The sequence below is a fragment of the Ochotona princeps genome, chromosome 28 (assembly GCF_030435755.1).
Source record: "Ochotona princeps isolate mOchPri1 chromosome 28, mOchPri1.hap1, whole genome shotgun sequence".
Classification (NCBI taxonomy): Eukaryota; Metazoa; Chordata; class Mammalia; order Lagomorpha; family Ochotonidae; genus Ochotona; species Ochotona princeps.
This window is the reverse complement of record NC_080859.1, coordinates 5,538,988-5,566,497: the sequence shown is the minus strand read 5'-3', so window position 1 is coordinate 5,566,497 and position 27,510 is coordinate 5,538,988. Positions and strand designations below refer to the sequence as shown.

Below are 27,510 nucleotides of genomic sequence, written 5' to 3'. Positions count from 1 at the left end.
CTTCATCTAAATCCTCTCTAACATACACCTTAATTGCTAGTCAAAGAGTTATTTCTCACTTCCCAAATCAGCCCTGGCAGTTCTTGCCACCATTCCTTTGATGATGTTCCTCTGCATCAGGGAGGTCCCCGCTGCAGAGCTCTTTGCCCACCTGCGTCCATAAGAATACCCTCAGCTGTGAAGACATGGTGTACCTGTCATACCCTTCCAGGAGACATTGCTGTTCATCCTCTCCTTGTGTTGCAGCCTATTTGTTTTTCTGAAATTCTACAGCATTTTGTTGATATTTCTCATAGAGCACTCACCACATGAGAATGTACATTGTGATTATTTGTATACAAAACCCTTCTCCCCACCACCCCACCATCTCCATCCACGAGATATGTGTTCCAGGACCCTGGTGGATGCTGGAAACCATGTTATCCACACCTACATATACTATGTTTTTCCTGTGTTTGCCCTGGAACATTGCCACTTAGGAGCAGAATTCTCCTGTCCTTGCATATTTTCTGTCCTAAAGCTACTTTTGCATTTCTGCTTTTGTACTTAGGGCTCATGATTCAATAAAATAAGCATTACTTGAGCAAAAGCACCGTGTTAGCACAACAGCTGATCTAATTACTGGGAGACACACTGAGTGAATGCCGGGCAGGCAGCACACCAAGCGTGGGTGTGGACGGAGAGGATGAATTACTGATCACATGACATGCTCACACAGCTCAGGAGGGTGTGCAACCCATGACACTCCCTTTAATATTTTCAACTGAAGTTATCCAAAGTACAAATGAGTATAAACACTATAGATAAGAAAGACTAGTGTACTTATTTCATCTCTACTTTAGGAAAGAACCTGATTTTTTAAATTCTTTTATCCCTCCCTCAAACAGCATGACATAGTACTTTGCATGCTGTAGGGTCTCCTACATACATGACGAATCAAGTTTTTGTGGCAATTTTGAAAGCTCAGCAATACCACTTCTGTGTCAACTGCAAGAGCCATGTGATCATGGTTGCTGTGCTACAAGTAGCTGGATTGGATTGGATATTTGTCTCTGAGTAGGGCAGTTAAATAAGAACATAGGGTGATGGGGACCATGGAAACCAAGGGACAGGAACCACACTTTCTTCTTCCTTTTTGTGTATCACAAGGAAGCCGGAAACATGCTAATCATGTTTGCATTGCCACATTCTTGCTAAATGAAAAATTTCTATCAACTGTTATTTCTTTCCATAATTCCTCCAGTTATAAGTGATTCATTATTTTTAAATCAGATTGTGAAAATCAATTAGTCACAACAAAACACAACTTCAGAATTTGAATCTGTATCAATCACTGCCCAGGTGAGCCCACACAAGGCTTAGTGTTTGATATCTGCCTACCTTCTGCTTCCTCCTGGTCTCTTGGTACATGTAAGGACTCCTCCACACGGTTTTAGGGCATTGTCAGGACTTTCTTCAGCAAAGAAACAGCTGCATTCTGCCTATTCTGCTCCATCAAACAAATAAACACTTCATCTATTTTAGATTTTCAAAATGGCAAGTTCTCGCTAAAAGTTTTCCTGAATAATAAAGCCAAGATAACAGCGGAACACCATCATGCCTGAACTCCAGTTACAATGATTTACTACATACTTAAGTTTCTCCAGCCTTCACTCTGAGTCCCTGCCTCTCCCTCCGCCGTGGCAGTGATTTGAGATTGGAGCATGTTCTGAAAGTTAAAAATAAAACATAACATATCTGGGAAATGTTACCCGAGAAGCTCAGTGGGTTCTTTCCTCCACTTATTATAGAAATAAAACATTGGGAATCGGTTGCAGACAGAGAAGTTTTATTTGGTGACCAGGTGACGAAAGAAGAGGGAAGGGATGGCACCTCCCAGGAGAGAGCCGGGAGATGGGGTGCCTCTTCAAAGGAGAGAGGAAGGGACACCAAGGTTTCTGGAAGGGTCTTGGGATTTTAACCATTCCCTGATCCCTCCTTGTCTGGGCGGAAACCTACAGGTAAGATGTTCACACATCCCCTTGCCCCCCATTGGTGGTCTCTCAACCCGTTAGGAAATGGCTGGGCAATTCTTGTGCCATCCACTTGAAGGTGTGGCCAAGATTTTAGAGAGCTTGGACGTTCTCAGGCAAGGAGGGATCAATGGATTAGACAGTCATAAAGACGTGGGTGTGGGGAAATGGATCCTGGAGAATGCTGCTGTACTGTCTCAGGTTGGATGGGCCTGAATTTCTTCTCACTCAGAATGAAGTAGCTGAATGACATGAATATAAATATGAAAAGCCTGCTTGCTTTTGCTTAAGGAGAAACAGACTATGGACAGCTATGTCAGTAATAGAGTTTCTGATATATGTGCTCCACAGAAAATAAAGTAGTGCTACACTGGAAGTGAAGAGATGACATTTCAGCAGAAAATGAAATGAACATAGCCACAAGAAAATGTGAATGGAGGGGAATGGGAGAGCATGCCAACACAAAGAGAACAGGAAACGCAAAACCCTCCAGGAAGGAACAAGGTCACTGTGAGAGCTGAGCAGTGGCAGGAAATGGCACTGAAGAGATCTGTAAATCTTGGGCTAAGAGCCTGGGTTTGAGCTGATGAATAATGAGAAAGGGAATTCACTTAAGAAGTTGGTGCTGAGGAGCTACTTTCAACTACGCCTCAGGCTGTGTGTGCACTAGCTTGTAGTGAAGCAAGAATAGAAGCAGGAAAGACAGAAGGGTGGAGGACTTTGGTACAGACCAGGAGACCAGGGCTGTAACGTTGAGCTCACAGTGGGAAAAAAACAAAAAGTAAGTGTATGCTGTAACATGTAGAGTCTGTGATACCAGTATCCCATTATCCCATATGGGTATTGGTTCATGTCCCTCTCTTAACAGGAAAGCCCAGTGGGCTCTTTCCTCAGCTTGTTATAGAAATCAAAAGCTTATTTGTGAAGGGACCAGGTGAGCAGGGAAGGGAGAGGGAAGGGAAAGCACCTCCAGAGAGAAAGCCAGGAAGTGGGGTGCCTCTTAAAGGAGGGAGGGAGAGACACCAAAGGTTTGGGGAAGGGTCTTGCGATTTTAACCATTTCCTGACCCCTTCTTGTCTGGGGGGAAACCAGGTAAGATGTTTCCCACTGGTGGTCTCTTGATCAGTTAGGAAATGGGTGGGCAATGCCGATGCTGCCAACCTGAAGGTGTGGCCAAGACCTCAGCAGGCCTGGATGGTCTCACCTCCCTGATCCTCCACTTCCGATCCAGCTCCCTTGTCATGGCCTGGGAAAGCAGGAGAAACTGGTCCAAGTATTGGGAACCCTGCAGAAGGAAGTGAGAACACAAGGTTGTGCTTTATTCCCTCAGGGTAGTAGATAGACAGTCTCCCACCAGGGATTCTTACGTTGCACCTTAAAAGGCCAGACTAACCTGCTCCCAGCCAGCCTGCATTTCCTTGATCTCAGGCAGTAAGACCTACCAAGGTCAAAATGCCCTCAAAAAGCTGATGGTTGCACCACCATGGCCTAGCAGCTAAAGTCCTCACCTTGCATTCACAAGGATCCCATATGGGTGCCGGTTCTAGTTCCAGCAGCTTCACTTCCCATCCAGCTTCCTGCTTGTGGCCTGGGAAAGCAGTCAAGGATGGCCCAACACCTTAGGGTGCACCCGTATAGGAGAACTGGAGGAAGTTCCTGGCTCCTAGCTTTGGATCAGTGCAGCACCAGCCGCTGTGGTCATTTGGGGAGTGAAGCATCAGATGGAAGATCTTCGTTTCTGTCTCTCCTCTTCTCTGTATACCTGACTTTCCAATAAAAAAAAAAATAAATCTTAAAAAAAAAAAGCTGATGCTGGTTTTCACCCATTCCATTTTCTAGGAATCCCCCAAACCCATGGTTAAACCCCAAAGATCCAACTATAAAAGCCCAGCCTGGGGCCAGATGAGATGGTTCAATGGCTAAATGTTCACCTTTGCAAGTTCTGAGATCCCATATGGGCACCAGTTCTTGTTTTGACTACCCTACTTCTAATTCAGCTCCCTGTTTATGGCATGGGAAAGCAGCAGATAGGCCAAGTCCTTGGGAACCTGCACCCAAGTGGGAGACCCACAATAAAATCTTTCTCTATGTCTCTCCTTCTCTTTGTAGATCTGCCTTCCCAATAAAAATAAATAAATATTAAAAAATAAATAAATCCAGTTCAGCCTCCTGCAGGACTGGGCCTCTGCCATTTGGTCATTCCGTCCATGTCCCAGCAAATGGCCACCTGCCACCTGGACCATTTGGGAAATGAAAAAGTGAACAAAATATATCTTTCTGTCCCTCTCTGTAACTCTTACTTTCCAATACATTAGTCAATAAATCTTTATTAAAAACGGATATGTGTAGGAGAGATTAAATACAGTGGAGGTAAAGTCTGAGGAAAGAGGAGTAAGAATGCTTAGCTATTGATCTGAGGAATTACATCCTTTTCTATATTGAGATAATTTAAAACTCATATTAGTGTTGAAAGTTGACTATTCCAGAAACAAGTCAGTGACCAACTCTTAGCTCAGGAGTTGACCGTGGATTGTCCCATTCCACCATGTATAGAACAGGAGAGTAGACCTAATCAGCCATTTTCAGGGGTTCCAATCAACTAAGAGAGCATTGCACATGCTGTGAATCATTGAGTCAATCAGGCTTACATCAGTCAACTATAGAGGTGTGGAACACAGAAACCCAGTTTAAACATCATGCACTTTAAACTATCCAATCAGTAAGAGCTGCATCCCACCTGGTAGTGAACAACAGAACCAAGCAAACAGGTCCTTCCAATTCTATTTACAGAAAACAATTTGGATCAATCAGTTAATACTGCCTGAGCTGTAAAAGTAAAACAAAAGCTGGTCTTGCAATGAGATACCGTCTGGTGATAAGCACTCTCACTTTGCTTTCCAAGAACCCAAGGTTATGGCAAAGACAGGCTACAGAAATGTCCCAGACATGTTTCGGAAGACCTAGTCCTACTGTGGCCATTTGCTATTGTCTGGGTGATCACAATTAGGGCTTGATATCGATAACTTGGAAGTGTTCAGCTGTTTGTGTGGCTGGATCTCAGTGGAGATGTCAAGGTTGAAAACAGGGAATTGGAAGACCTCAGCTTTTAAATGGTACTTAAAACCAAGGGACTGGATAAAATCTTGAATGTTCTCATATTCACCTCTTTATTATCTAGCTGCAGAAAAAACTGGATCAGGTACATTGAGTAATTTTTATTAAATGACTTACCATGATACTTTGAAGTTCTTTGCAGTGATTTAATGAAGTGACACTGATGCGGAGAGAAGCTAGCAAGTGTGCTCCTGGAAATACACAGCTTTCGTTGTCGCCTGATTTAAGGCTTCACTGTTGATGCTTTATAACCACGCCGCAAGTTCCAGGCATCTCTTCCACTAATGTTGTTCTTCATCAGGCTGAAAGGAAAGACACAGGTTTTTTATCATCTAAATTTACTTTGATTGTATCTCCCTACCATTTAGTTTCTGAACTATCTAAAGCCAATTGATTTCCAATTAAGGGCACAGTTTTCTTTAATTTTAAATCCATTTAATTAATTGTTTTAATTCCAAACCTTACAAAGATTCAGGAGGAAGCTTCATTTAAACTTCATGTTAAACTGAAGAAAACAGAGGAGAGGAGGGGAGGCTTTGCTAACCTACTGTTAGCAAAGGCTTCCATTGCTAACAGTAAGTTCTTTTTCTCTATAATAGAATCTAGCATTCACCCTTATTCTTCTTTCATTGGATTCTAAGATAAACACAGAAGACTGCTTTATATACATGGTGTGAAAGGTAAAAGACTTACTTTCTCAATAGCCAAAAAAAAAACACCCCATTGTAACAATGATGTTTATTCCAGCCAAATAAAAGGTGTGCAGCCATGGTTACCGTGACGCAGTGCATGGCTAGACGGCAAGCTGCGGTCGATACACATTGAACTCTGATTCCCCCATCGTTACTACTGTGGAATAATCAATTATTACCTTGAGAACTGTGCTGCAGAACTGTGTTTGCCTATGATCCTTCTCCCGACTTGCTCCCTAAACTCCTCCTCTGAATCTGCTTTGTCCTCATCATTTATCCTTGATTGGAATCCTGATTAGCAGAATCACTTGAGATCTAAGTAGAAGGAAGCCGATCTCCCTTACTCCTTGACTTTCTGGATATATTCTCTTAACCCTATTTCTGATTATCCTTGTTTTGCCAACTTCTAAGTCATCTACTTTTTGGATCTTTTTTTTTCTATTTTTAAGGAAATTTTTGTCATTTTGGTTACATTTTAACTTTCTCCATTTTTCAAAATCTTTTATCTATTTATTTTATTGGGAAGTCAGATGTATAGAGAGAAGGAGCGACAGAGAGAAAGACCATCCGTCCAGTGGTTCACTCCCCAAGTGGCTGCAATCAGCTGAGCTGAGCTGATCCGAGCCAGGAGACAGGAGCCAGGAGCTTCTTCTGGGTCTCCCACGAGGGTGCAGGGTTCATCTTCTGCTTTGGGCCATCCTCTACTGCTTTCCCAGATCACAGGAGGTTGCTGGATGGAAAGTGGAGCAGCCAGGATAGGAACTGGTTCCTATATAGGATCCTGGGTGTGCAATGTGAGCACTTTGGCCTCTAGGCTACTGTGTTGAGCCTGGATTTTTTTTTTTTCTTTAGTTATTCTCACAGGCTCATTTTGCACCTTTCTACACCTGGAATATCTAAATTTTTCTGCAAATATCCTAATGGGAAGCCCCCTCAGGCTGCTACTGAAGCACTTACTCAGTAGACAAGAGAGATTTCTGCTGATTCATGACACTCAAAATGGCATCTAAGAAATGAAAACCAGGAACTGCCTCTTAAGTGGATTTTGCTTATAGCAGGTATAAAGAAACTTGCTCTTCATATAAAAATATCCCTTTGAAAAATTCCTTAAATTACCCTTAAATATCCAGAAGCTAAGCTTCAGAAGTTCCCATGCTAAGAACTAAATTGTATTATTTTCTCAAAAAGCAAAGCAAAGATGTATCAAAGTGGGCCTAGCAGTGAGATCAAAGTCTAGTTTGAAGAGGTAGTTGAGACAGTTTCCTGGTTGAGGGGAGGAAGTTAAAGCAATTCTGCTTCCCTCCTCTTTACAAAGGAACTTGGAATTTTGTTTGAGGTAAGTTCTTTGATTTAGCTCTATTCTATCACAGTATCAAACCCAGCTTTGGTTCTTTCCAAATTTGACGTACATGATGACTTAATTAGCTTGCCTACAGCATAAAAGCCTCTAGAGAAGCCAAGTGGCCAGTGCACAGAAGTACCTGCTAGCAAGAGCGGGTTTTTCTAATAGCTACTGCAAGGCTGAGGATGAGCCTGGGTAAACCACTTACTGATAAGTATGTCATACCCATATGGCTCTCCATGCAATAACTGAGTAACCAACATCGAGCACAGCTGACAAACTAGTGCTTGGTTCCTTGTTTGATGGCATGGTGCCTCTCTTATTGACTCTATAGTTCTGATTTAGCAGCCTCGTGTGTGCGGCAGAGGCAGCTGGGTGCTGGGTGGGTGCTCCATCCACATGGAACCCAAATTCCCTTCAGCCCTGCATTCACCCAACTGACAAACTCAGACCCTGCCGGCTGGCACACTCAGAGGTGATTGACAAGCAAATGAAACCCAGATGGTTGGCTGCCAAAGACCTGTCTCTCTCCTGTTGGAACCCACAGCCCAGATTCAGTGCTGAATTGGATTGTCTGCCTGGAGGCTGAAGTTTTCCATTAACTCTCAGTCTTCCCTTCTTTACTCCTTATGATTTTTCCCCTTTCAGAATGATAGAGAAATCATAACAGAACTAACTAGATAATGATCGTTATTTATTAAACCCCAAACAGATTCATATACTTTTTGTGAAATACCTGTGTCAGCCATATCTTGCTATAACAACCTTGGAAACAGCAAGAGGAATACTTTCTTTTAGTTTGAAAAGAAATTATGTTTGGAGTTAAGAAAATGTATCAAGTTGAGACTCAACCAACCCACTCACAGATAACCCATCAAAAACAGCTTTGGAAAAACACCAGCAGAGGATGTTGATGGAGTATGTGGGCTGAGAAACCTTGGACAGAACACAAATTGTATCCATTTGATGCAAAATTGAAATAACAATTAATATGATCCATTTTTTTAATTGGAAGCAATTTCTTCCAGCAAAGCATATCCCACAGCAAAGAAGCAAAAATGGACTTTTTTGGAAGTATCTGAGAAAGAAACAAGTTTGATTTCCAAGAAAGTTTTTGTTATAACTTATGTGGATATTTTAAAAAATGTTGTACTGATAAATTCATATTCTCGGTAAAATCTTTACTTAGCTTATAGTGTTGGGGTCTGTAAGTCTGAGTGAAGTGATGTCGGCTCTGGTCAGAGTACCCCAGGGGCTAACAACCTGAACCTCTGGAAGAGTAGAGAGTGGATGGGCCACAGGCAGGCTTTTCTAAAAAAACTGCCTTTCACAGCAACACCCTCACTGACAGAGGAACTCCCCTGGGTCCTCATCTCCTCAGGGTTCCAGCCCCACCTTCTGGTACTGCCCTGGGGGCCAAGACTTCAGTGCATGGGCCTGTGGGGGCACATTTAACATCCAGGCTATAGCAATCAGTCATAAGAATAGCCTAAGAGTGAAAAGTGACATAGTGACCATCACAGAGGGAAGACGGATTAGCTGACAGCTTTGCCTGTGTACTGCTTTCCATCTCAAGCACATATTTTTGTTTAGCAAATGCTTATTGAGTCTCTGACTGTGCAGAAAGTTTAAATGACAGTGCAGGTGAAATGGCACACACAAAGACCCAACCTTTGCCCCTACCGACTATGCTGTATGTGTAGACACTCAGAATTTTTTAATTGCTTGTAAGTAATCTTTAACATGAATAGCTCATTGGAATTTTATTTTTAAAGATTTATTTCTATTATTATTTTTTTAAATTGGAAAGTCAGATACACAGAAAGAAGGAGAGACAGAGAAAAAGATCTTCTTTCTGATGATTCACTCCACAAATAGCAGCAACAGCTAGAACTAAGCCAATCCGAAGCCAGGAGCCAGAAGCCTCTTCTGGGTCTCCCACAGTGAGAGAGTCCCAAGGCTTTGGGCTGTCCTCGACAGTCTTCCCAGGCCACAGGCAGAAACCTGGATGGGAAGCGGGGCCACCAGGATTAAAACCAGTGCCCATATGGGATGCTGGCATGTATGCAAGGCGAGGACTTTAGCCACTAGGCTACCGCGCCGAGTCCTGATTTGAATTTTTGTTTGGGCAACCATGACAGGTGAAGTGTTACATGACTCTGATAAAAAATTAAGTTGTATAGTACCTTTTTAACATAAAATAAAGCAGGGCATTTTGTGTGTGTGCGCGTGTCTGACTGAAACTGATTTTGAAATAATTCAAAAATATGAAATCTAAGAAAAAAATTTCAGTTCAGTTCTCCATGCGTAACCACTGGAAACTACATATTCATGGGATTATATGATTTGCACATAATCTAAGTACTTTGGCATTTATTTTGCAGCGTTTTGTGTGTGTGTGTGTGTGTGTGTGAGTATGTGGTAGACCTCCTTACTGTTCAGAACACTTTCTCTTTTTGAAAGTCAAAACAAAATCTAGGACATTGAAAAAATAAAAACAACTACATTAAAGGAAATCAATAATTACATAATAATCTCAGCTAATGATTAGCATTAATTTTCAAGCATCTGAGGTCAAAGACATCATATTGATTTAATATTTTCATATACAACAGCAATTAAGTCACCCGACTTCACTGTTGAAAGAAACTTTTTAAAAAAGATTTATTTTTTATCTTTATTGGAAAGGCAGATACACAGAGAGGAGGAGAGAGAGAGAGGAAGATCCTCTGTCCGATGATTCACTCCTCAAGTGACCGCAATGGCCGGTGCTATGCCGATCCAAAGCCAGGAGCCAGGAACCTCTTCCAGGTCTTTCATGTGGGTGCAGGGTCCCAAAGCTTTGGGCCGTCCTCAACTGCTTTCCCAGCCCACAAGCAGGGAGCTGGATGGGAAGTGGAATAGCTGGGATTAGAACCGGTGCCCATATGGGATCCTGATGCGTCAAAGGCGAGGACTTTAGCTGCTAGGCCACTGCACCGGGCCTCAAAGAGACTTTAAAAATCATCTCCTGGGCCTGGCATGGTAGCCTAATGGCTAAAGTCCTCACCTTGCACACCCCGGGATCCCATATGAGCGCCAGTTCTAGTTTCGACCTCTCCACTTCCCATCCAGCTCCCTGCTTGTTCTCCAAAGCTGTGTGTGGGGGCGGATCTGACTGTATCTAACCCAGGACTTTTGTGGTTGCAAGTGGGAGAGGCTCAAAGCAGTAGTAAGACATCTTTAATAAGCAAAGGCAACTTCCTTGTATAAATCCTGAACAAGTCATGGTATCAAGAAGGCATTCTGACTCCCTGCTGTCTGACCCAATCTTAGTAGTAAGGAAACTTAAATACATGCACCTGGCCTAAAACGTACCTTAGATGGACAACTCACACCCAGCTTGTTTCTGTTTTCGTGCACTGAGCAGTCTCTGGTGAGGAGCGAGCAGCTGTCAACTCAGACTGATTGTAAACTGGAGTTGGTATTTAAAAGAAATCTCTGATTTTCCTTGTAAAGGCTAAAGTAAAGCTCTCAAAGTTCTGTTATTACTGCATGAAGTGAAAATAAATGGAAAGTTAAATGCCCTTGGTAAAAGCCCTTGCAATGTAAATTCTAAGCCAGGGTCAGAGGAGACCTAAGAACATCCGGGAACTGAGGCTTCATGAGTATTATCTTCCCCGTATCTTAAGCCAGAGTCTTCCTTCCATAAACAATAGGCTTAGCACAGCACAGCCTAAAATACTGCTCTTTCCTTATCTTTGGCTCTGGTCATTCCTTCCTGAATTCAGTTCATTGTCACAACCACAGTGATCTGCCTTGAGAACCAAACATTCTGCCTTGAGGTTAGACTTGCTGATGCCAACAACAGTGACGGCTATTTGTCAAAGTGATTGTGCACATCACTGAGCCATTTCCCATGATGTTTGTTTTTTCCTCACCTGTAATTTACTTTGACATCTAGGAGTGAATGTCTGAATCATGACTACTTATAATTTTCCAGCTCTTAATAGTGGTGTAATTAAAGTATTTGTAGGCATTGTAAATTTAATTGACATGTAAATAATATGTGGTACATGATAAGCTCATTCTCATTTCCATATCAAAAACGGAAAGTAAATAAGCTTTTGGCTTCTTAAGACAGAACCTTTTTCAATGGCTTAATTTTTTGTTTTCTGATAATTATGTTATCAGCCTAGGTTTGGCTCCAAATAGAAGAATTTATCTTAGCTTAGATAAGGGTCATATGTAGAAAACTGGACAGAAGATTTTTAAATTAAAAGGCAAAATCACAGAGAAATAAAGGGAAGTTGGAATGTGTACAGGCAAGAACAAGATACAATGTTTACAAGATAAATGCTTGCTTTGGGAGGGAGGCTTGGTTTGATTGGCTTCCTACACCATGTGCTGTCTCGTGAGCAACGGCTTCTGGGGCATGAGCCAGGCTTGAATTCAAAGGCCTGGATGTGTCCAGAGGCACCCTTGCTTGGGTTACCAGAACAGCCTTTTAGAGAAATTCTTACTGTTATATCTTAACAACAAACTCATCAGGAAATATCTATTGCTCAGGACACCCAATTTGTTCCACCTTCACAATAGCTAGGGGTTAATTTTACGCATCACTGCTGCCCATGGTGATGTCAGCATTCCAAATGGGCACCAGTTCTGGCGGCTCCGCTTCTGATCGAGCTGTTTGCTAACATGCTTGGGAAAGCAGTGGAAGATGTCCCAAGCGCATGGGGTCCTGCACCCATATGGGAGATGAGGATGAAGCTCCAGGCTTTGAACAGGCACAACTATGGTTATTGTAGCCATCTGGGGAGTGAATCAACAGATGGAAGATCTCTGCCCCCCTCTTGCTCTCTGTAACTCCACCTTTCAAATAAATAAGTGAATTGTAAAAACAAAACTCGACTGAGTCCTTAGTGTCCAGGTATTTAATTCAGCATTATTTTATTAAAAATGCTTCATACACATTGCTTCCAAGTGCTTCTGCGAGCTTTGTTTCAGAACGAGTTTGGCTTCGAATCAGCAGACTGAGCAAAGCAGATTGTCTCCCAAGTGTGGGTGGTCCTACACACTCTGTTGAAGTCCTGGGTAGAGAAAAAGCTGAATCTGCACCAACTCCTTCTCTGGCTGAAGTACTTTGCTGGGACATCAGTTCTCACACTGAGACATGGATTAGAGCTTAGTCATCAACCTTCCTTATGCTCTGGTTTAGCTGCAACCACACTGCTGAGCTGCCAGCTTGTCAACCTCAGATCATAAGCCAGCACAATTGCAGGAGGAATTCTTCATCTTAGTCTCTCTGTGTGTAAGAGTGTGTGTCGGTCTGCCCCCTATTGAGGTCCATCACTCTGGAGAACCCAGGCTAACACAACACACAGGGTTCCTTATTTTTAGCTCCCGACCTTGCTGCCTACGGTCCTTCAGCTCAGTGCTGTAGCCACAGCCCTCCTTTCCCCTGGCTTTGCAGTGACTCTGCTCTTAGGCAGTGTGAGCCACTCTGGCTGGCCCAGCCTCCAGTGACCTCTCTTCTACCAGCTGTCTCATTACTGCACTGTTCCTTGAGCCTTATATGCTTTCCCTTGTCTTCTGAATACTCTGCTCCCAGGACATCCCAGGACTTGGCTGAGGTATTATCTTCTCAATGAGGCCTACTTTTGAACTTATGAATTACCCTTTGGTACCCCCAAACACTCAACTTCCAAGATGTTGCAATGGCAGGGCCTTGGGCCTCTTGTGTTCACTGATGTATATACATCAAGCTCCTGAATGTGTGGTAGGTGCTTAATAAATATTTGCTAAATAAATGATAAGCACCTATTTCACAACGTTGTCTTAAAAACTAAACACTTAACAGCGCTACTGTATTCTTAGTCAACATACCTCTAAACTTTCCCATTTGTAAAATGTCACCAATCGTCACCATCTTCTCAACTGTCAAAGAAATAAAACATGAAAATATCTATATAATAATTGTGTTTAAAGGATTATAATGGGGTACACTTTTAGTTTTCACTGATATGTTTGCTTGAGGATCTAGAGGGACAGACATATCCTAGCCTCATTGGATGCATTTTTTAAAAAATACTTATTAAATCATTTTTTATTGCAAAGTCAAATGTACAGAGAGAGACAGAAAGATCTTCCGTCCGATGGTTCATTCCCCAAGTGGCTGCAATGGATGGAGCTGAGCTGATCCATGCAAGTGTACGGTCCTAAGCTGTTGGGCCATCTTCTACCGCTTTCTCAGGCCACAGGCAGGGAGCTGGATGGGAAGTGGAGCAGCCAGGATACAAATGTGCGCCCATATGGGATCCTGGTGCATACAAGGCGAGGACTTTAGCCACTAGGCTACCGCGCCAGGCCCCACTGCATGCATTTTTAGTGATTCCTTTGCAGAACCCACTGCTAAGAGACTGAATCTCTTTCTTTCTTATTTTTCAGACCGAATCGCCTTAGACACACTGAGCATACACACAAATACAGTCAGGTCAACAGCCAGTTTTCTGATCAAGGAAATCAGCAAGAGCAAGAATATGACAAAATACCCTATGAACTAACAGTGTGGTTCTGTAACCAGCAAGTTACAAAACAAGGTGTCAATATCCTGCACTATGTAAATGATGCATTAGATAACGTGAAAATTCCAGAACACATCCCTCATTGTTTAATACATACTAGTTGATTTTGAATAATGAAAATCATTTTATACTTATTTTATACAAAAATCCTTTTATTTTTACTGTTTTATTTTTCTCACTATAACAAGCATGTTTTTTATATCAAATTGGTCCTCCATTAAGTTTTCTTGAGTAATATATGTTGTCATCCAAATTTATCAAATAGTCTGTGTGTTCAGTTACCCCACACAAAAAGGATCACAAAGTGGATGACATAAAGCTGAAGGCACTGTCCCCATGTCCCTGAGGTCATCAGACTGGCGCACATGCTCCTGAAGTGCCCTGAAATGGCTCACTCATCAGTCTCTACCACACTTGAAACGTAGTAATACCCTTTCACCGTGTCTCAGTCTGTATCCGTCCTCTTCCAGAAACTCATGCACTTATTATATTAACAATCCATTAATTTTCTTACTCATTTTCTTGAAATGATTGCTTTATATGTATTACATATGTATCAATGCATTCATATGCATATTCCATTTTTTTCTACCTATATGTATCTAAAGTGCATTCTCTAAGGAAAAAATCAGTAATTATGAAGTAAACTGAGCACATTCCATTATAAAAATTAAAGGAAAAAAAAAGGAGGGAGGGAAAATTGAGGGAGAGTTTAGCATGGCTATTTTCTACAAATTGTGTATATGAAATACATGAAGCCTTTCTCTTTACAGTAATTTTAGTAAATATACAAATAGTTCTATGAGCAAACTGTAAAAAAAAATGCAGCTGAAAACTGTTTCTAAATCCTCCACTCTTGCTTTAATTCCTTTTGAGTAATCATTTTTGTTTCTCATAGGTTCAATTTTAACATCGTAAGCTTAGGCTTTTAAATCTCCTAAGGTTCAGAGGTTCAGAGTTCTGTCTTCATGAAGATTCCTTCTTCCAGTGATATTTTGGAGTTTATTATCATTACTCAGAAATTGTACAAAGGAGGTTGTCATAACAACCAGAGCTTAGTGGTCCAGATTTCCAGATTTAATTTGTATACCTAAATAATGGCAGCTGTGTGTTGCTTTATCTGTAAAATAAAATGCTTATCTTTTAAAGATTTTTTTGTGCCTGGTGCGATAGTGTAGCAGTAAGGTCCTTGCCTTGAACACATCAGGATCCCATATGGGCACTGGTTCTAATCCCCGCAGCTCCACTTCCCATCCAGATCCCTGCTTGGAAAAGCAGTCGAGGCCAGTCCAACACCTTAGGACCCTGTACCTGCGTGGGAAAACTAGAAGGAAATTCCTGGATCCTGGCTTTGGATTGGCGCAGCACCAGCCTTTGTGGTCACTTGGAGTGTCAATCATTGGAGGAAGATTTTCCTCTCTGTCTCTCCTCCTCTCTGTACATCTCCCTTTCCAATAAAAATAAATGTTTAGAAAAAAAAAGATTTTTTTTTTTTTAATTTGAAAGGCAGAATCACAGAGAGAGATCTTGTGTCCACTGGTTCACTGGTGGCAACAGCCAGAGCCAGGCCGGTCTAAAGCTGTGGTCCAGTGGCTTCTTCCAGGTCTCTACATGGGTACAGGGTCCCAAGAATTTGGGCAAACTGTTGATTTTCCAGCACATTAGCAGGGAGCTGGATCAGAAGTGGAGGACTAGAGCTGGTGCCCATAGGGTATGCCAGGACCGCATGTGGTGGCTTGGCCTCCTACACCATTGTGCAGGCCCTAAAATGCTTATTTTGAGCATTCAAGAGCAGAGTCTAAGGACTCTCACCTAAATATACCTGTGCCATTTGTAGGTATGGCTGTCTGTACATAAATGTGCATGTGTGTATGGTTAATGTGTTATAAGAACAGGTTTTGCACTTGTAAAACCTGTCATTTTTCCCTACATATCTACCAAGTCAGCCTCTGCCTATCTCTTAATATTCACATTTTTTTTAAAGATTTATTTATTTTATTACGGTCAGATATACAGAGAGGAGAGACAGATAGGAAGATCTTCCGTCCGATGATTCACTCCCCAAGTGAGCCACAACGGCCGGTGCTGCGCCGATGCGAAGCCAGGAACCAGGAACCTCTTCCGGGTCTCCCACAAGGGTGCAGGGTCCCAGTGCTCTGGGCCGTCCTCGACTGCCTTCCCAGGCCACAAGCAGGGAGCTGGATGGGAAGTGGAGCTGCCAGGATTAGAACTGGCGCCCACATGGGATCCTGGGGCGTTCAAGGCGAGGACTTTAGCTGCTAGACCACGCCACCGGGCCCAATATTCACATTCTAAAAGTTGTGTCACATAAACTAAGTTTGCAGCTTCCTCGTGCACACATGAGGAGCTCCTTAGCTCTTTTTCCCCCCCAGAATCCTTGAATTGTATTAAATGGATGCAAGCAAGCACCTGTTTACACATTCCTGCACTTTTGCTTTTCATAGTGTTTCTCCCATAGACCTCCATAAAGGACCTCACACATCCTGAATTCAACAGACTGAGTGACATGAATGTTTATGTCAGGCAGTCCTTGGGCAGGCTTGTAGAGCTGTGGACTGAGTTACTGCTTTTATGGAGCACTGACATGCTAGGTGCATATGCAAATATGGGCTGTACATCTTTACAGTTCAATATTCATCTCATTAAATATTAAAATAAGCTCTCCGTAGAGCACTGTCACTTGATTAACTGTACTATAAAGTTATTTTATAATGCCAGAGAAAGTGTGAGGTATTCAAGACATCACAAGACTTTACCACAGGTCTTAGAATATACAGGAATTTAGATTTGAAGAGCAGAGTTAACTTTGGAGATGGAAAAGCCAATACATTTTCACACTGACTGATCTTCTGAGGAATTCTTTGCTCTTCTTTCTCTGAGTCACAATATAAAGACCTAGATTTTGTGTTTTCTACATGCATACAACATGAAAGAATCGTTGAAGAATCTAAGGATGTGCATAGATGCAACAAGTCCATTACCAAAACAGGACAGTTAGGGAGAACAGAAAGCAGTGCTTCCCTGAATTGAGTTCTAAGTATCTCCTATAGCAAACATTGTCCCTTTGCAAGTTGCACATTTTAATCACTGCTAAAACCTCCTGGCCTCTCTTACACTACTTCTTGGGGCCAGTCTTTCCCGCAGCAGTCACCAGGCAGGTGGCAGGCTCAGCACACTGCTCTTCTTCCTGCAGTTCAAGTACCTGCATCCCGTCACCAACCCCGATCCTTCCAGCATAGCCACAACCTCTCCCACTCTCCCTTCCGACACTTCAACACACACACCAGGTGAGACAACTTCAGAAACTTCATGACAAATTCAGAGTATCTTTTTAGTCTGCGTTCCATGGATTTTTTTTAAAGTCCCTACGTATCTATTTAGTTTTATCCTGTGGTATTCAGTTATGCTACTGGAAGAATGACCAATTCTCTTGTCTCCAATGCCTTTACTGTATTTGGAATAGCCTATGCACTTTTATGAACATTTATGGATTACTATTTCCCAAGAACCAGTAGGGCCTTAAGAGACACAAAATACGGTGGTTACTATAAGGACATGCTGTTATTTTCATCGATTATTTCTCTACTTGCTACCTAAGGTACTTTTGATGGAAAGGTATTTTCACCCCACCATATGATATTTCATTCTCTTAATCCCCTACTTTCTTACCCAACATTACACATTACTTCAACTACTACTACTATCTGTTGCTTCTTAGGTCAGCTTTTTCTGATCTACTCACATTTCCTCAAGTAACAATTTAATAAATCCCGTATTATGGATCTTTTTGCTCTTAAGATATTTCTATGTGAAAATGTTGTAAGTTCTAAAAGAGACTAAAGTAATCTAGAATGAATTAATTAGAATGGCCATATTTGTAGGGTATGGGAACAGATTCTGAACCAGGAATAGACATGAAGAATCTTTGTGGAGCTACCACATTGAAATGTGAAGTATTTTGTTAGGAATTTGCACTTTACAGGTATATTTGATTTGTCTACTCACTGGGCTTTTGGGTTCTTGCAAATTTTCCTTTTCATAGGTTTTTCATGCCTTTCAGTCTACTAAATTCTTAGTCTAGCTCGTAATTTCAAAGATTCTTCTTTTTCCTGTTTGGTTGATCCTTTTTGTCTTTTCCCCACCCCATTTCTTTTCTAAGTTTTAAATTTCTAATTCAAGATGTCCTTTATTTTTCAATTTTTGCAAATGTCTGCTGAAGGGTGTCTAATTAAGATGGGATTGGTCTCAGATGTCTCCTGTTTCTGGGTGGTATTTACTGAGAGCAAAGTTGTCATCCATTAAAATGTTAGGAATCTAAATTTGTATTTTCCTCTTATATCTTCCCTAAAGCATTCTTTCTCAGAGACATACTATAGCTCCTTCAGCCAATGTTGCACTTGCTTTTATGAGACTTGGAATATGTAACCCCCTTTTTGTATTTACAGCAGTCACCCCCCCACCCTTTTTCTTTACTCCTTTACCACTATGCCTTCAGGAGCACGTCTCTGCCCCTTGAATTTACTCAGAAATGGTATCATTTTGACTCTGCCTCGGTCTGATTCCTTGTAAGTCTTTTTACAGTTGACGTGATCTCAACCTGACTGTTGGTGTCTCCCTGTCCTGAGCGGTACTTGCTCTTTGACAGCAGCTGTGTCTGTATTTAATCATTCCTACTCTTCCTAGCTACACCCCTCATCCACGCCTGCTTACGTCATTGTCTGTGTGGGAAAGAGCCATGATTACACTGCTCTCGGTTCTTATTTTACAGTCACATTAAAGACAAAGGTTATGGATGAAATTTGCCTGACTTGCCCATCAGTATGATTTGGGGAGGACAAGAAGGGTTTCATTTAGGAAGGTCCCTTCTTTACATGATTAGTTTTATATACCAGAATGTCAAACACTGTAGTCTCAGAGAAAGCTCATCCTACTCTGCAATCAGAAAGTCTTTCTTGGTACTGGATTAGAGAGATGGAGAGCTCTGTTCCCCAAGAAGAAAACTGGTAGAAGGGCAATACTTAGGGTTGTCAAGCTATCTAGTTCTCTTACAGGTAGAAAAAGATACTCAGCTAAAGCGGAATGGTTTTATGACTGTGTGTGTGTAGAGCCCATTAATCAATTTCTGTTGCTGGCAAAATCCTGCTTCTTAAAACAAATGTCCACATGCATGGAGGCATGCAGCGGTTCCATGGCCCATGTGACAATGGAACTATTAACATTGCCGTCTTAGGTGAATCACTGGGAAATACTGGTAATATAGCCCAGCTTACAAATACCCTGTCTGGGGAAAGTGAGCTTGTTTGGCTTGTTAGCATAAAGGTTTCAGTGTGAACAGAGGTGGTTTCACAGGTGGGAAAGCACACTGAGCTGTCTCATCATGGAACCCATGAGGAATTTTATTGGTAATACTGAGCTGAGCAAATCAAGACTAGGATGTAAGGCTGACACATGGAGCAGTCCATTGCCATCCCACCAATCATCTGACAGCTCCCCTGGAGAGGCAGCAGTCAAGAGCACTTTCCAGACTGGCTCCTTCTGGAGTACATACATTTTTTTCAAAAATACATGGAAAAATAGAATTAAAGGACAAGTTTGTTTAGATACAATTGTAAACCTGTGATTTTCTTTTTTCATAATACAGGTCTATGAACTTCACAAAATGCTTAATCCTCGAGATGTTTTTAAACCCAATAGTATTCATTGTTTCCTCCTATCTAAACATATTTGCTGAAATTCTAGTATTTACCAGGCATAGTACTAAAATGTGCAAATTAGCAAAACAGTGTACTGTGAAACACAGAGCTTTATTAAGACACCGAATATTATTACTAGTGGTATCTGGGAAAACTGGGAGGTAAATTTTAGAGAATCTGTAAAAATCAAGTTCAGAATGACTGTGCAGGATGACATGAAGCTTGAATAGTTTCTATGTACAAAGGACACACCAGGCCAAGAGTATAGTAGCCATCAGGAAGAAAGCTGTCCAATGAGTAACTAAGAAATTATGATGGAACTCCCACTGTGTAGCTATTCAAAACTGCATTAAGGGACCAGCATGATGGTATAGTGGCTAAAGCCTCACCTTGCATGTGCCGGGGTCCCATATAAGCACTGGTCTGTGGCTCTGCTTTCCATCCAGCTCCCTGTGGCCTGGGAAAGCAGAAGATGGCCCAAAGCCTTGGGAACCTGCACCTGTATGGGAGAAAGCAGCAAAGGATGGCTCCAGTCATTGGACCCCTGGACCAACACGGAACCAGAGAAGTTCGTGGCTTCAGATCAGCTCAACTGTGGCTATTGTAGACATTTTGGAAGTTAACCAGTGGATGGGAAGATGTCTTCTCCCAGGAAATATCCCTTTCAAACAAGCTAAGTCTTATCAGAAGATGGTTCGAAGTCTTGGGACCCTGCAGCCTAGTGAGACTTGGAAGATCATGGCTTCAGTTTGATTTAGCTCTGGCCATTGTGGCCACTTCTCTACATCTCCTTCTGTTAAGCTGCCTTCCCAATAAAAACAAGTCAACCTTAACTACATCATTATTGTCCTCGACAACAAAGGGGCAATACTGAGACCTTTATTGCTGCAGACAAGCATCTGTGTGACATCTGTATTTATATCGGTGGACTGTGTCCATGCCCGAGTGCTTAGAAGGTCAAGTACAGCAGCAAATGGACACATCAATCCTGTTCCCTACACAGGGGACCCAAGTTTTGTAATGAGCACCCTATATGTAAGATGTTGGGCCAAGTTTTGCTGCAAGTAAGGCACTCCTAAATTCCCTGAAACTTTTAGCTTCTTCCTCAATCTACACCTTGGACAAGCCATACTTAGGGGTTTCTCAGGTACCCAGCCTGGTTGAGGTTCCAAGTCTGCAGCAGGAAGTAGAGTTGGTGAATGGTACGATTTCCAAAGGTCCATGCAGAAGTAATACACTTCATTTACCTTTTCATTAACCAGAACTAAAGAGAGAAGATGGGATTACAATGCATATAATGGTGATATGTATGAAAAGCCCTATTGACTACTAGAGGTTAGGGGAGGACCATATTGTTTGCATTACATTCAAATGACTTAAACTCTCAGAATCAATCATAAATTGATCATATACCCACTCAGAGTCTTCACTGTACTAATGTAGGTACCAAGTGGCTATCTTCCTTACCCTTACAAGTAACATGACAGCAACTTTTCTTGCTGAGTATTATCAAGTCTGTGTTATGCTTGGAATGTTAATAGCCATCTTATGACAATGAGAGAAATAACTAAGAAAAACAACCCAGGGAAGATATGAAGTTCTTAAATTTCTAAACTCTATTATTGTTACACATTAAAAAGCCAGCACTTTTCCAAATTTTGGTCTGAAGTAAGAGCTACTACTGGGATATAAAACTTTAGACAATAGTAGTCTTCCCTTTCATATAAGGGAAATCAAATGGTATAGTGTACAGATAGGCCCTAGCACATAAACAGAAAACCAAAAATCTGAAGTTGTACTAAATCAGTTTTACACTAGGGATAAGAGGAAGCCTTGTGCTATGGTGAGGACTGGCCTGGGCACCCACTTTGCCCCATGAAGTGATGCAGAACCACACAAAAAAACACAGCATCCTCTCAGTGAAGTGTGGAGGCCATACTACAGATCTGCAATCGACAGTGTTTGCTCACAATCCAGTAGAAATCAGCTATTAGAACATACAATTGCTAATTCTTTTTCAACTAAATCTAGGCCGCCAAGAACTAAGCCCTTAAATTTTTTTTTTTTTAAAACACAATTTCACTGTCATCTCTTGTCAGTTTCCAACTGGTAAATCTCCAAAATTCAGAATATTTCCTGCAGTGTATACTTCCAATTTAAAAATTCCTTTACTCAGTCCACACAAGACCAACACTGGTCAGCAGCACAATCATCAAGCGAAGAAGTTCAGCTTTAGATTAGAGGTCTGGGGGGAGAAATGAGGCTCTTTAATTCAAAACAAAAGTATAGGACAATAGTTAACTTTGCAGTTTTATATATCTTAACTTTCCAACAACGTCTTAACTCAGAAAAGCTAAAATTAAATAAATAATATCTCAATATTTAAAGTCACATAGCAGGGTAGTCATAGATGTCCTAATAAACTAATAGTGGAACAGTCTCCAAACCCTAAGGTAGGTAGGTGTGTGCTGCACTATCGCATTCCCCGTGTCAGAGAAGAGGCAGTCAGCATTCATGTCAGCAGTTTATTTACAAACATCTAGTACGCTCCAAGCTCAAGAGTTTGATCCATCTTTCACAGGCTGCACGTCTTGAAACGCCGTCATCTGCAAAAATAAATAAATAAAAACCCATCATTAAAATATCCTTTTTGTTTTACGAAAGCCATATACTTCAACCAATGCCTGTGAGTTTAACTGGTGCATCAGAAAGCGTTTACAGTATCATGATTTCATTCATACTGATTTGCTTCATCACATGCACCAAAACCTTTGTTAATGGACAAATGAATCCCCTCTTAAATATAAACAAACCTTTTCTATAGTATATGTTGGAGTTACTCTATCCCACTGAGATTCCCACAGTAAGCTAACTAAACCTCTCACTCCCAGCTGTCAATCTGCTCTTCCCACCTGCAGACTCCATCCGGATGCCTTCAGGCTTCCTGCACCCCAGCCTCACCGCCCTCAGCCTTCCAGCCGGGCCACACCTTCAGGAGAAAGGCCTCTCCAGGAACTGGCTTTTCCTAAAACGGCTTAGTCCATCAGGCAGGGCACTGAGAGTAACGAAAGGTACATCCAAGAAACTTTTTTAAAGCAATTTTTTCTTTTAAACCTCATGGGAGTTTCTACTTGATTATTTGAAGGGCAGAGTTAGAAAACAGAGCTATTTCATCTCCTGGTTCACTCTCCAGGTGACAGTAACAGCTGCGGGGGGGACAGCACAAAGCCAGGAGCCCTGTGGGAAACTTTCCATGGCTTTCCCAGGTGAATTAATAGGGAGCTGGATGGGAAGTAAAGGAGCCAGAGGTTTAATCTGCTATTCCTCAACATCAACCCATTAAACCAGGTCTGCAACTCAAGGTTTAAAAGGACCCTAAGGTTATCAACAGGAAGGACGCCTGACGGCCGATAATCACTACGGTTTCTATGTCCTAGGCTTCACAACACGTCTGACCAAACCGGCCATCTGTGTGCTGGCATGGGGTGGGCGTGGGGGTACAGTACACTGAAGCATTCTGGTGCTTTAGGGAGATTAGAAAAGCGTTGGAAGATTACAGTGAACCCCGGATTACCTCAAAGAGCCTCATTTCTTAAGCAGCTGGTGTCGGACGATGAAGAAGGGTGCGGCAAATCCAGACCCAAAAAACAAAGTCATCATGGCCAGCAGCCTCCACTTGTTTTCCACAGAAAAGGGCAGATTCTGTTGGGGGAGGGGAAAAAGGTGACGAACGGAGGAGTTAAAACCGTGCCGTCGAGGAGGAAGCGCCTCTTCGAAGGTTCCGTTCCAGAGCCTTCGGCCTTCGCGAGCAGGTACCCGGGCGCTGCTGTCCCGCGCCCTGCCCTTGGCGCCCAGGCCCCGCGCCACCCTCCAAGGCCGTCTCCCCGAGGTGACCGCGGCTGCCCCCGAGGAGCGGCCGCTGACTGACCGACACGCGCGGGGCCTCCCGGGTCCCCCACGGCCCTTGACCTTCCCTCGGGGCCCGATGACCTCCAGCTCCGCACAGCCCCCACTCGATCGCCCGCTGCCAGGGAGGCCAGCCCCCGGGGTAGGGCTGAGGAAAGCGGAGCTCTCGTCTGTGCCCAAGTAGCCATCTCCCATCCCCTCCGGAGCAGGTGGTCGCCACCAGCCCACCCTGGCCACGCACCTTCCCCGGGCCCTCTTCGTAGTGGCTCCTACGGACCACGGAGGTCGTGAACCTCCGCACGGCCTGTCCCAACATGGCGCAGTCGCACGCTCTGTGACACACAAGAGACCGAAGGCGAGAGAAATGGCGGGGCCGACCCAAGCCTCGCTCCCGTGCTCGACCTTCCCTCCGCGCGGGCGAAGGCCGAAAGGAACCCTGGCTAACGAATGTCGCAAGCACGCTCGGCAGCGCGACAGAGGGGCGGGCTCCGAGGATTGTGGGAGTTGTAGTTCCGCATTTAGAGGCTCATTCTCCTTCCCAAGGATTGTGGGAAACGAAGTCACCGGGAGGTACAGAACCCACGTAGTTTCCTGGTGGTGCTGCTTGCTTTGGATCCCAATTTATAGAGTCAGATTTAGAATTCTTGCAGCCCATTTCCTGAAACCACTGCCTTGAGCGAAGTGTGCTTCAGTTTATGGAACTGGAAAATAAATCACCAATTCCTTCTGGCCTGTGGCCACTTTTACTACAAAGAACCATCAAAGTTATTTAATTGTAGATATGTTCCATTATTTGACTCTAGGGGCCTGAGGGGAAACCAGAGATTGGAAGGCTAGGAGAATGGTGTCTGGTTGGTTTCTGGGGCGCTCCACTGACCTGCAGTGTGTTATCTGTGGGACTGTATAACATTGCCTCAGTATATGTTGGTTCAAGCATGCAGCAGGAGTGGACAAATGGGACTCCGAAAGGAGTTTGGTACCTTGTGTAGGATGCCACGGGGACTGCATCTCTCTGCCTGGTGGTTCTGGCTCTACTTCTGGTCCTAGCTCCCTGCTAACCTGCGCCCTTGGGAAGGTGGAAATGACGGTTCAAGTCCTGGAGTCCAGCCCTTGTACGAGAAATTCCAGTTGAGTTCCTGGCTCCTGGCTTCCTCCTGAAACCTCGCTGACTTTTGCAGAATGACGCAGCAGAAGTGAGCTCCCTGTTTCTGTCTGCTTCTCATCGTAAATACCCATTGTTTTGAAAGAACAAACAAAAACCTGTAGTTTTTAAAAATGAAACTTAAATGTTGCTTTCAGAACTGTTTATAAGGCTCTGCTTTTTAGCCTTTTTCCTAGTTTTTGGAAGAGAAAAAAAACACTCTCCCAGGAAATCTTTTAAAAATCAATTTTTCAGATTAGCTTCTGATGAGGCCTCCTTTTGTTAAAAAGAAAAAAAATGTTTTCTTTGTATTGGGAAGGCAGACTTACAGAGAGACAGAGAGAAAGATCTTCTGCCTGTTGGTTCACTCCTGGACTGGTCACAACAGCCAGAGCTGAGCAGGGAGCTGGGTGGGAAGTAGAGCACCCGGAACACAAACGGGGTGGGGGGGGGGTGCTCAGGTGGGATCCCAGTGGTTACAAGAGTCATTCAGTCATTGAGTCATTGTGTCTGGTAACCCCATCCCCTCTCCCTTGTTGGCCCTGGGGCTCCTGACAGCAGGAAAGAAATTTGTTTTTTCTCTGCTGCTGAGGCCTCCTGGGAAAGTCTCCCAGAAAGCCCTGAAGGAAGCAGGCTGGCTTGGTTCCAGGCCTGTGTAAGGCTCCCTTGGCCCGGCAGCCCAGAGCAGCCGCCCACTCATGTCAGTGACTGCTCCATTCAACACACAGCCAGGCACAGCTGCCCAGGTGAGCTCTGTCCCAAACGCTGTTTGACAGAGAGCTGGGGTGGAACAAAATGATTATTCTTGTAAGGCATTAAGGTTTGGGTAAATTGTTATGCAGCCACAGGTCCCAGAAGTGACACAGCTGCTTCATTTAGGGAAAGCTGCTGTGCAAGCTGCCATGCGGAAAACATAATTTCTCATTCCTGATCTGTAGGTAGCAGTTTGGCTGTGTCATGTCAGATATTCATCTTGACTTGATTTGCAGCTCACTCTTGAGGGATGCTTCTGCAAGGGTTCTTCAGCTGTCGCAAAGATGGCACCCAAGGGTTGGGAGTGAAGGGTTGGGTATGATGGTGTTGCAGAGTGGGGTGCTCCACACTCTGTGCCATTTTGCCACTTTGATATTCTTGTGAGTTTGGAGCAAGAATGGGGGGAAGTTGGAAATGACCGCTGGCCAGAATTCATGTCATTATTGGCTTTTGTGGTAAGGGCCAGTTATCACTCATGGAGCAGGTTTTAGATAAATACTTCAAAACTTTTTCTTTCTGTTTTTTTTTTAAGCAATAAACCATTCTGATCATAAGACAATTATGTTAGCTTCTATATTATTTAGATTAATAACTGACTAGAAACTAATAAGTTAACAATTAGCATTATAATAGATAATAACATAATATACATTATATGTATATATATATGAAATCTGCATCTATAGGTTTTGTGTTACTCTCAGTTTCCCTACATTCAATATGGAGCAAAGAAGAAGTTAAAGAAATGTAGCGAATTAATTTGAATTGCTATTGTGGTAAGTTAAAGATGGCCCTGCTTTCCCTGTGACTTTGGCACGACAGGTGCAGGCCACTGTGCCTACCTTCGGCTTTAAAGATCAACTTGACTGATAGAGTGCAGCAGTTGCTTTTTGAGACTTCACAGGGTAGCTTATTAAAATGCCTGCTGTTGCCATCGAGGCAGCTAGGGACTTGGACAGAGTCTGCTGTCGTACAGGGAATCGAGCCTTCTGGGGCCGGAGAAGAAGGCCCCGCTCATCAGAGGGAGAAGCTGCATGTTCAGTCACTTGGGGAGTGAATCATCAGACAGAGGATCTTCCTCTCTCTCTCTCCTCCTCTCTGTATATCTGACTTTCCAATAAAAATAAATAAAATTTTAAACAAATAAAATAATAAACTGTTGCCCTAAGCCAGTATGTTGGGGGTTGTTTCTTACACAGGAATAAAAACCCAGAACAGGCACCAAGCCTTAATTCTTATACAAGGAGCCTAATAATCTGTCTTCATCTGAAAGTAGCTGGAAAGGGCCTGGCATGATAGCCTAGTGATTAAAGTCCTTGCTTTGCACGCCTGGGATCCCATATGGGTGCCAGTTCTAATCCTGGCAGCTCCACTTCCCATCCAGCTCCCTGCTTGTGGCCTGGGAAAGCAGTTGAGGACGGCCCAAAGCTTTGGGACCCTGCACCTGCGTGGGAGACCCAGAGAAGCTCCTGTCTCCTGGCTTCGGATTGGCTCAGCTCCAGTCGTTGCGGCCACTTGGGGAGTGAATCATCAGACAGAAGATCTTCCTCTCTATTTCTCCTCTGTGTATATCTGACTTTCCAATAAAAATAAATAAATCATAAAAAAGTAGCTAGAAAGAAAAATATGTAGTATTGCAGAGAAACTTCTGATTTAGCATGATATACTTTGCATTTTAAGAGAAAAGAGATATTTTGTGAATTGATTGGTACAAATAGAAAGCATCTTTGGGGACATAAGATTACTGTGAAGTTATATTTCTAAAATAGAATCCAATTACTTTAAGAGGTAGGTAGGTGTATATCATAGGGTGAACAAGGCATTTTCTAGACCTAGATGAGTCTTTGGAGACTGAAATTTCATTACACAAAAACATACAACCAAAAATTAAAGTACGGTAGTTGTCATTTCTCTTAATACTGCCTATATTAGATTTTTAAGGATTAGATTCGAGTTTATTTAAAAATAAATTATTTGGCAAAGAAGTAATGTTTCCCTTCTCCATCACAAAGTTCAAGGTGGCAAGTTTCTTTTGGTCTTGAGCTTATACAGCTTCTTGCTGCTAGTAACAGTAAGAATCTGTGTTAAGATCAAGAAATTTTACAGGTCTAGAAGGAAAAATAAAACACTGATTTCGGAGAAAGGAGAAAATGTGATTTTACAGAGGCTGTTGGGATCCAAAATATTTTGCTGCTCTTCTGAATGATTCAGTGACCATTTCTTAGGAGAAAAGTTTCTGCAACAAATGCTTGCTTCATGCTCAAGCTGTG

The 27,510-nt window shown here is 42.8% G+C and overlaps 1 protein-coding gene, 1 long non-coding RNA gene and 1 other non-coding gene across 3 annotated transcripts; all 3 read right to left on the bottom strand.

The window, feature by feature from the left end:
- Nucleotides 1–3,199: 3,199 nt before the first annotated feature.
- LOC131478205 (uncharacterized) lies at nucleotides 3,200–18,612 on the bottom strand. The gene is made up of 4 exons (XR_009244357.1): nucleotides 18,556–18,612; nucleotides 13,029–13,079; nucleotides 5,244–5,428; nucleotides 3,200–3,297 (listed from the first exon to the last, which is right to left on the bottom strand). It is a non-coding gene; the product is annotated as an uncharacterized LOC131478205 (long non-coding RNA).
- Nucleotides 18,613–21,951: 3,339 nt separating this feature from the next.
- On the bottom strand, nucleotides 21,952–23,779 carry LOC101535108 (cytochrome c oxidase subunit 7C, mitochondrial). Its single transcript, XM_004586217.3, has 3 exons — nucleotides 23,588–23,779; nucleotides 23,015–23,142; nucleotides 21,952–22,046 (listed from the first exon to the last, which is right to left on the bottom strand). The coding sequence occupies exons 1-2, from the start codon at nucleotides 23,660–23,662 to the stop codon at nucleotides 23,026–23,028; spliced, it is 192 nt and encodes a 63-aa protein (XP_004586274.1). The 5' UTR covers nucleotides 23,663–23,779; the 3' UTR covers nucleotides 21,952–22,046; nucleotides 23,015–23,025.
- Nucleotides 22,141–22,203, bottom strand: LOC118760377 (small nucleolar RNA Z39). Its single transcript, XR_004996751.1, has one exon. It is a non-coding gene; the product is annotated as a small nucleolar RNA Z39 (small nucleolar RNA).
- Nucleotides 23,780–27,510: the final 3,731 nt, after the last annotated feature.

Bases quoted from the DNA above. Each gene is read 5' to 3' on its own strand.
- LOC101535108 (XM_004586217.3), bottom strand. From the start codon at position 23,662: ATGTTGGGACAGGCCGTGCGGAGGTTCACGACCTCCGTGGTCCGTAGG. The intron at 23,143-23,587 runs GTGCGTGGCCAG...CTCCCCCAACAG, and splicing joins ACGAAGAGGGCCCGGGGAAG to AATCTGCCCTTTTCTGTGGA.